Source organism: Pimephales promelas, chromosome 12 (genome assembly GCF_988280905.1).
Source record: "Pimephales promelas chromosome 12, fPimPro1.hap1.1, whole genome shotgun sequence".
Classification (NCBI taxonomy): domain Eukaryota; kingdom Metazoa; phylum Chordata; class Actinopteri; order Cypriniformes; family Leuciscidae; genus Pimephales; species Pimephales promelas.
In genome coordinates this window covers 36,039,735-36,050,200 of record NC_142780.1, presented here as the reverse complement: position 1 = coordinate 36,050,200, position 10,466 = coordinate 36,039,735, and the positions used below count along the sequence as shown (strand labels likewise).

Below are 10,466 nucleotides of genomic sequence, written 5' to 3'. Positions count from 1 at the left end.
TCTTAGCTCCTCCCTCTAACGCTATAGTGTGAAGAGTTCGGTTCGTGTTGTTCGTGTCGAGGAGACGCTGTTTTCTGAGATTAACACGGTAAAACACACTTTATATCACTGAGGGAACGAACATTTAGCTTCCGACAGTCGACCAATCACAGCAGACTGGCCAATCAGAGCAGAGCAGCTCTCAGAGAGGCGGAGTTTAGAGAGACTGAATCTTCAAGGTGATGAAACGAGGTGATGCTGCGATGTATATTATAAGAAAATTAAAGTGTTTGACTCCAAAATAGCATTATGAACCTTTAAAATAATATAATTGGGGACACTTAGGGCCAGAATTACTACAAACCCTCTGTTAGTGTTCATAAACTACTGTCAGGATTTACTAAAGACACGCAGTGAGAAATCAGCGCGCACAGGGTTATTTTTGCATATGCATTTGCAGGAGTTTCGCTTTCAGATGCTAAATCTTTATGCGAGGAGAGATTTTAAATGAAAAAAGCATGTCTTAAACTACTGTAGCATTAAATGTTGGTCATTATGGAAATGATCCAGCAGGGCAACAACATCAAAGTCGTGCTTTTGAGTCGTAGGGAATCCATGAACCCATAAAAGGATATGTATATGTTCATGTCATCACTGTGATTGTAAAAAGTGCTATATAAAATAAAGGTGACTTGGATATAAGCATCTATAAAGGATGCATAAATAATGATTTTGTGTGAATCAGTTGAGAAACCATTATAAAAATCTGGCCATCATGTAGGTAAGAATGGTTTCGTCATGTCACGTTTAAGTAATTTTGCACAGACATTTGTGTTGGCACGTAAATTGTCACACTTGAACTGAATACGACAATTTATGTAAGAAGGGTTTTAATAATGATTTCCAAAAACGTATTCTGGTTTGTTTCGTGATGGCTGGCTCTTTTTGCAAACTGGCTCATTAAATTTCACATAAAGTTACATAAAATGTGTGTGCAGATGAATTTAAAGAAACAACAACGCATGAACCCATTTAATAAAAATACTTGGGAAAGAGTCTGCCAAATGCATAAATGATGCATTAAATGATGAAAAATTAAAAAGTACTTCATGTTCAATATCTCAGATTTGTGTCCAAATAAAACAGTGATTTTGGACACATTAAGAAAACCGTCTGCTATATGTTGTGCAAACACAAAGAATGTTGAAGCGAAAGTGCAAATGTGCATGCATTGGATAGACTCTTGATGATGTATATGTGCAATCAGCCAATCTGAAGCTCATGGCTCATTTCTAATTGTTTTTCTTCTGAACACAATCTGTCAATCGAAGAGCGACTCGAGTGGCTCTAGAAAGCGAAAGCTGCAATAGGCTGGTGGCATTATCTCGGCAGGGCTTAATTGATATAGATCTTGAGTAACGGTCAAACCACAGAAATAACATTTCAGTCTCATGCTCAGACTCGACTGTGAAAACTAGTAACAACAAGAGACAACAACAGAAAAGCATTTGAAAACTGAGCTCACAATCGCCAAGTGCTTTGCATTGCAATTAACGTTCTCTTACACTGATGATGCAATTACAGAGACAAGCCATGTGTGGAGTTGTTGTGGAGTTCCACTGATCATATCCTCATCATGTTGAACTCTTCCACAAGTGTCCACAGTTCCTGTTTACAAGACAGCGCTGACACACTCTTAAAAGAAATGGTTCTATTTAGAACCAGAAATGGTTCCATCCCCCGCTTCATATATGGAACTCCAAAATAGAACCATTTTTTTGGTAAAAGGTTCTATTGACCAAGTATTCTATATAGAACCCAGAGGAACCCTTTTTTAAGAGTGTATAGAACCTTTTACCAAAAAAAAAAAATGGTTCCATATAGAACCATTCTGGAGTTCCAAATACGTAGCGCTGATAGAACCTTTTAAGGTTCTATATAGAACCTTTTCTTCTAAGAGTGCATGTTCTGCTCAATAGTGTTTCAGGCTCAGCTGGATTAGAACTGGGTTCTGTTGGTGCTCTCCGAACCCAATGGCGCTGGTGTGTGGAAACGTGAAGATTAAGGGCCGGGAATATTATAATAAGATCATTTATTTTATTTTTTTGTGTGATTTTTGCGATCAAAATGACTGATTTTGTGGTGGTAATTTCCAAAAATTTGTGAAAAAAATTGCGATTTATATATAACATTTACCATAATAGTATTCAGTCCTTCCAGAAAAACGTGGAGTTTTTTTGTGATTGTTGCGGGCAACAATTGATTGATTACGCGGTAAACTACTGGCAGCTGTGGTTGCCAGCATCATACCGTAAATTTATGCAATTTTATGCGATGAAATTGCAGGAATTTGCAAAAATTGCGGTTTGATGAAAAAGAGAAAAAAAGTGATTCCCCCAACATCCTGCTCTCACTAGGCTAATGTAAGAGTCATTTCTTATTACTTCCTTTGATAAGCAAGCATACTACATCATAGAAAGTGCTGGGAATATTTAATTTCTCATCTTGTTTTATTTCAGACTGTAACGAGTGTAAATAAGGTGTGGCCCCTTTAAGAGCTCTCTGCAGTGTTATATGCGCCTCGAACGCCCCATGTGTGCGGGTAATTTCTGTTTGATGCTACTTCTTTTATCTTATGTTGTTTATTAAGTAACGATGTGACGGTAGAACGTGTGACGGACAGTTATACGAGTTCGATTTGTGAGATGTCAATCGCCTCCGCGAGTCTGTCTGGCGTCGCGTAATTGCGTCACTTCATAACGTTCCCATGGAAACAGGGGGAAATGGCTGCTCTTGTGTGAAGCAAACGCAACATTTTTCAACTTTCTGCTAAGATACATGTGACTTTTTTTTGCAACGAAAATGCGAGGATTATGAAATTATGCAAACCCCGCATATTTTGCACGGAAATCGGCATGCGTATTTGAAAAAATGCGGCCCCCGCATAAATATGCGGACTTTGGCTGATTTTGCATTGAATTCAGCGATCGCATAATCGCGTTTTTCTGGAGGGACTGATTACAGCTATATAGAGTAGAGTTACTGGGTTTCAGTTTTCACGTTTGCTCGGTTGGTCGATGCACCGATTACAGCACTTACACACGGGGAAAGTCCGATTTTCATGATTTGTCCCCTTTAAAGTTTCTTAAGTGGACCCTAAGGTTTATGTTTCACGAAAGTTACCCTTAACCTTATAACTTAGCGTTTTCTTAACTTTCACGCAACTTCAGAATTGAAGGAACGAAGGCATATTTCCTTCACCTTTAATGATAATGAATGTCAGCGTCACTCCCCGTGAGACGATGAAAGAGTCCAACGCCTCCGGCTCAACATCTGCCTAAATCTCTTTCTTTCGTTCCTCCCTCTGGCACCCAAATATTTCCTCCATATTCAGTTCATTCAGAATGACACGCATTCATTAAAGTTTAATACGCCAAATGGGCCAGACATGCGATGAGCGCTCTTTTGGAAATAAGAACATTTTACAAGAAAGTTAGAGTCAACAGAATGGACGGTTACACTTTATTTTGATAAATTATTCCAGTATTCGAGTATCAGTTTCATGCTGAAAGTGAACGAGATGCCTCGAGTCCTGAGCGTTCGTCAACAGTCTGGCAGCAAACGAAACATTTGCAAGAGGTTCTTCTGGTTTATAATTAACATTTTAGATGATCATTATGTCTAATTAAATAGACGGAGACGCTGGTCGGTTCTGTCCATGAAAAGACAAACTTCGAGAACTTAGTCACAGACTTTTTAAGAACAGAACATTCCGTGCCACATCAGCTAATATGTATAAACTAAACTAAACTTTATCAGGTTTTGCTAACATATATTTTATTGCATTGCATTGATAATTTTATTTTTTGTTAATAATCCTTGTAGCAATATAAAATCAAGTAAAAGAAAAAAAAATTATTGTGCATTAAAGGTAAACATACAGTTTCAGAACAACACTCAAGGTAAACTTAGCTAAACTTATTTTATTATTTTATATTATTTTTATTTTACTTTATTGTGCATTAAAGGTTAAAAAAAGCAATGCAAACTTACTAAAATTATTTTATTTGATCGCAATGCATTGCATTGCACTGATTACTGAGTTTAAAATTATTATTATTTTTAATAATCCTCTGGTAGCACTAAAAAATTAAGTATAAAAATAAAGTTCATACAGTTTCAATTTTTTATATTTTATTGCATTGATATGTATTTATTATTATTATTATTTCATACATGCATAAACTAAACAAGAACAATCTTTTTGCCAACTTGCATTCTAAATGTTCTGAATGAAACTTTAACTGCATATTGCCATATGAACAGCCAGTTTAGACAGAACTGGTATTTATTTATCTCAGACGGCATTTCCTGCTGTGAGAGAAATTATGTTTATGATGAGATTTGCCGTCAGAATTAAATATAATAATTTTTATACAGGCTCATGTAATTAAAACGCTACAATAGTCGAATGTTGTATTTCCGGGTCAGATGGAGAGGCCGACTCACCGTCACACGAGGGCAGAGGATGGCTCCACCAGTGGTTCTTCTCACACACTAACTGGTCCTCGTGGCTCAGTCTGTATCCGGGCTCACAGCTGAACCACACCACCGACCCGATGGCCAAGTCCTGCCCGTGACGGATCCCGTTTACCGGAACACCGGGGTCCAGACACGAGTGAGTGTCCAGAGTGACGCCTGAAGCACAGAGAACGCAAACAAAAGATTATTTGACATCATTTAAAGTTGAAATAATGGATATTGTTAATAATGGTTAATAAAGTTTAAAAAATGCCATCATTTTATTTTATTGTGCCTTAAAGGTAAATAATGTATATGGTTTCAGAAAAAAAACAATGCAAACGTACTAAAATGATTTTATTGGAATGCATTGCACTGATAATTGTGTTTAAAATTATTTTGTTTGTCAAAAATCCTTGTTTACTCTGGCAATGCTATAAAATTAAATACAATTTTATTGTGCATTCAAAAATAATGTAAACAATGTAAACTGAAATAATTTTTTATTTTTTTTTAATTAATTAATTATGTATTTTTTTATTGTATTGAATTGCATTGCATTAAAGGTAAACATCTAAAAAAGTAATGTAAACTTACCTTGAATTTATTTTATTTTATTGTTTTATATTGTATTTATTATATTATATTATTGTTATTGCAATACATTGCATTGATAACTGTATTTATCATTATTTTATTTTTTAATAATACTTGTTTACTCAGGTAGCAATATGAAATTAAATAAAAACTATTTCAGGTTTATTTTACAGCATTTATCGTTGAAAGCAGCAACTCTGCAAACGGTCTGGAAATATATAAGCAGTTTTTGTCAAGTCAATAAAGCACACTAAATCGTCCAAAAAAAGGGAAAGAAATGGAGAGAGTGAGACAGAATACTACAAAGAGAAATCCTCAAGCTGTTTGCTTGTGTGCAGAAACAGATACGATTCAGGTTGAAATATCATTTCTCAGGCAAAAGGCACAGGGTTTATAAAGACGGCCGACTCACTTTCATAAAAGAGCTTAAAGCCACTGTTAGAGCGACTGTTATCGGTGGTGAAGAGAAGATACAGGAAGTTTCCGCTGCTGAACAGGAACTGAGGGACTTGCGTGCCATTTAGAGAGGCGATAAGAGGCGAGAGGAGATTAGGCCCATCGTGAACCTCCAGAAAGTCATAATTGAGTTCTGTCTGGAACCTGCCGGAAATAAAACAGATCAAAGAAAGGAGATTAAAAAATGTGTTTCCGTCCAGACACACAAACACAAACAGCTCATTAGCCACGGCTGACCAACTGTTGCTCATTGACCGAGGAGCCAGTGTCATCAAACCGCTGTGTGACATCGTGTGAATACACACAGATCTGCTGCCGGGAGCTTGCGTTTCAGGGAAGACTTGAGCTAATAATGGAAATGCAGTCATTTATGCATCCTCGTGTTGTTCCAGAACCAGCATTCTTTCTGTCTTCCGCAAAATAACATTCATTACAATGAAAACAAAAATGAATCAGTAAAAGAGTCTAAAATAATCATGCAAATCACATTGTCATTGCCTGATAAATAGAGCAAAAAATAGATGATGGATGGATGGATGGATGGATGGATGGATGGATGGATGGATAGACAGATGAAAGGATGGATATAAGAACGGGTGGATGCATGGATTGAAAGATTGGTGATGAATAGATATAGGGATGATGGATGGGTATATGGATAGATGGATGATGGATGATGGATAGATAGAGGGATGATGGATGGATGATGGATGGATTGATAGATGGATGATGGATAGATAGAGGGATGATGGATGGATGATGGATGGATTGATAGATGGATGATGGATAGATAGAGGGATGATGGTGGATAGATAGGAGGATGGATGATGGATAGATAGAAGGATGGATGGATGATGGATAGATAAAAGGATGGATGGATGATGGATCGATGAACGGATGAAAGGATGGATTGATGGATGATGAATAGATAGAGGGATGATGATGGATTGATAGATGGATGATGATGGATAGATAGAAGGAGGGATGGAGGATGGATGATTGATAGATAAAATGATGGAAGGATGATGGAAATAGATGATGGATGGATGGAAGGATGGATATAAGAACGGGTGGATGCATGGATTGAAAGATGGGTGATGAATAGATATAGGGATGATGGATGGGTATATGGATAGATGGATGGATGATGGATTGATAGATGGATTGACAGATGGATGATGGATAGATAAAGGGATGATGGATGGATGATGGATGGATTGATAGATTGATGATGGTGGATAGATAGAAGGATGGATGGATGGAGGATAGATAGAAGGATGGATGGTTGATGGATGGATTGATAGATGGATCATGGATGGATGATGAATAGATAAAAGGATGGATGGATGACGGATCGATGAACGGATGAAAGGATGGATTGATGGATGGATGATAGATGGATGATGGATAGATAAAAGGATGGATGGATAATGGATAGATAAAAGGATGGATGGTTGATGGATAGAAAGAAGGATGGATGGATGATGGATGAATGGACGGATGACAGGATGGATTGATAGATGGATGATGGATAGATAAAACGATGGATGTTTGATGGATAGATAGAAGGATGGATGGATAATGGATAGATAAAAGGATGGATGGTTGATGGATAGATAGAAGGATGGATGGATGATGGATGACAGGATGGATTTATAGATGAATGTTGAATAGATAAAAGGATGGATGGTTGATGGATAGATAAAAGGATGGATGATGATGGATGAATGGACGGATGACAGGATGGATTGATAGAGGAATAATGGATAGATAAAAGGATGGATGGTTGATGGATGAATGGACAGATGACAGGATGGATTGATATATGGATGATGGATTGATAGAAGGATAATGGATGGATGATGAATGGATTGATAAATGGATGATGGATGGCTAGACAGATGGATGGATGTATATATATATATACTCTATCCATCTCACACAAAGTGATCATATAATTTCAGAAGACTTAAATTCAATCAAGGCATGTTTGTGATATTTTTAACACGTTTATGATATTTTTATTTATGTATTTCTTGCCCCCATTCCAAGTATTTGATAGAAAAGAGCAGCCAGCACATTTATCACTAGATCTCTTTTCATATTTTACAGAAGAAAGCAAGCCGTTGAAACCCAATCCAGTGTTGTGTGCATCTCGAGGCGTTGGCTCCCGGGAGTCAGTCGTATCTCCAGATCTGATGCTATTTCAGTGCGCTACTCGAGGGACGCATGCAGTGCTAATGAAATGAAGTCAACCATTCGTAACAAGATATAGATTAATTCCATTTCCCTTTCACAGCGGCCTATGGATCAAGGCCGTCGATGAAACAGTGCGCCGTCATTTTTACAGACGCTAATGTTGAGCCGCTCTCGGTCTGAGCGCCATGACAAACACTATCCGGAAACATGTGAACTTTACCGCATTCAGCAGAGGCTTACGACTCAATTACCTTTGACATTACACTTTATTAACTACACTCTTACAGCAGACCGAGGCTTTATAAACACTCACACCCAAAACACACAGATACAGATATACAGTATATATATATGGATATGAGCCTTCTGGAAGTGTGATATGCGTCATAGAGAACTTCAGTGTGTTTCTATTGGATGATGGACAGGTGGGTGAGTGGATGGATGGATGGATGGATGGATGGATGATGGATGATGTTGGATGGATGGTTGATGGACAGGTGGATGAAAGGATGGATGGTTGGATGAATGGTTAATGGACGGATGGATGAATGGATGATGAATGGATGGATGGATGGATGAATAGATAGATGAATAGATAGATGAATGGATGGATGGATGGATGGATGATGAATGGATGGATAGAAGATAAATGGATGGATGGTTGATGGACGGATGGATGGATGATGGATTAATGTAATAAATAGATGATGGATGGATGGATGGATGAACAGATGGATGGATGAATGGATAGATGGATGGATGGATGGTTGATGGATGATGGATGGATGGATGGATGGATGAATGGATAGATGGATGGTTGATGGATGGATGAATGGATAGATGGATGGTTGATGGATGGATGGATGGATGGTTGATGGACGGATGGATGGATGATGGATTAATGGAATGAATAGATGATGGATGGATGGATGGATGTATGAATGGATGGATGGATGAATGGATGATGAATGGATGGATGGTTGGATGGTTGGATGGTTGATGGACGGATGGATGGATGATGGATTAATGGAATGAATAGATGATGGATGGATGGATGGATAGATGGATGGTTGATGGACGGATGGATGGATGATGGATTAATGGAATGAATAGATAATGGATGGATGGTTGAAGGATGGATGGATGATGGACGGATGGATGGTTGATGGACGGACGGATGATGGATGGATGGATGGATGGATGGATGAATGATTGGATGGATGGATGGATGGATGGATGGTTGGAGGGATGGATAGATGAATGGATGGTTGGATGGATGGTTGATGGACGGACGGATGACGGATGGATGGATGGATGAATGATTGGATGGATGGATGGACGACGGACGGATGATGGATGGATGGTTGATGGACGGACGGATGACGGATGGATGGTTGATGGACGGACGGATGACGGATGGATGGATGGGTGAAGGATTGGATGGATGGATGATGGACGGACGGATGATGGATGGATGGATGATGGACGGACGGATGACGGATGGATGGATGGATGAATGATTGGATAGATGGATGGACGACGGACGGATGATGGATGGATGGATGTGAACTTTCCCGCATTCAGCTGAGACTTCAATTCTTTTACCTCAGACATTACTTTTCCACTCTAATTGCAGACCAAGACTCTATAAAAACTCTCACCCAGAGGACACACACACAGACAAATGAATATGATGCTTGTGTACGCGTGATGTGTGTGTGTGTGTGTGTCGGTGGCTAAAGCTGACGCCTCAATGCGAGTGTGTGTGTGTATTCTCAGAGTGATCCAACAGACCTGTCAAAGCTGATCTTGATGGAGCGTCCCGCCTCGGCCTCGATGACCCACTCGCAGCTCAGGGAATCTTTGTAGTATCCGGGCCACCCCGGGGACAGAACCAATCCCACCGGCGCCGTGAAGTGGCCTCCACACGGGGCTGACGAAACACACACACACACACCCGCAGAATGATTATCAGGACACTTCAGTACGGCAGAGAAACCGCCTCTTCTCTGCTAAAATAATTCGGTAACACTTTACAATAATGTCCATTAGTTAACATGAGCTAAGAATGAACAACACTTCTATATTTATTAATCTCAGTTAATGTTAATTGTAACATTTACGAATACATTATTCAAATCAAAGGTTGTATTGTTACAGTAGAGGATATTTGGGTTATCTATATGGTTCTTTAGAGATTAAAAAGTTATTAATTTAAAGTAGCCATAAGCTATTTTATAAGACGCACAAAACGCCTCTAACTACCCGACAGATATCACTGAGATAAGCGTCTGGAGAAATCACACCAGTCTCTGGAAAAAAGCAAGGAAGAAAAACAAGGCGGACGACCCACGCTTCTTTTTTAGCCAATCAGAAGCACCCAGCAAACACAGAACACAGCTGGTTATTTTCTTTTAGGAACCAAATAAGAACATTTTCTGTAGGCAACATCTGTTATGGGACCACAAAATTGTAAGCAAATTTGATTTTGCAAAGTAGGATTTAATACTTGAAGAAAGCTGTCATCTGTTAGCATAGTTGAGCTAACAGCTAGCATACCCACTCATCGCTACAACAGTTGCACATGGTAATCAGCAAAAACATGACAGTTTATAGGGCCAGTTTTGCAGAGAGGTCATGTGATTTGAGTAAATAAAAAGGCAAGAGGTTTGCAAAACAGCTGCATATCACCTTTAATCAACAAGCTACAGATG

The 10,466-nt window shown here is 38.8% G+C and overlaps 1 protein-coding gene across 7 annotated transcripts in view; it reads right to left on the bottom strand.

Moving 5' to 3' along the window:
• The window catches only part of csmd3a (CUB and Sushi multiple domains 3a), a 310,494-nt gene that overhangs the window by 177,272 nt on the left and 122,756 nt on the right, over nt 1-10,466 (bottom strand). For all 7 annotated transcript variants that reach the window (XR_016145833.1, XM_089118090.1, XM_089118092.1 and 4 more), the window contains 3 exons: nt 9,547-9,685; nt 5,510-5,697; nt 4,489-4,677 (listed from right to left, as the gene is read on the bottom strand). Coding sequence is in view for 6 of the 7 variants with exons in the window: in XM_089118090.1 (XP_088974216.1) it covers nt 4,489-4,677; nt 5,510-5,697; nt 9,547-9,685 (516 nt within the window). In the remaining variant the exon portion in view is untranslated. The remainder of the gene's footprint in view (nt 1-4,488; nt 4,678-5,509; nt 5,698-9,546; nt 9,686-10,466) is intronic.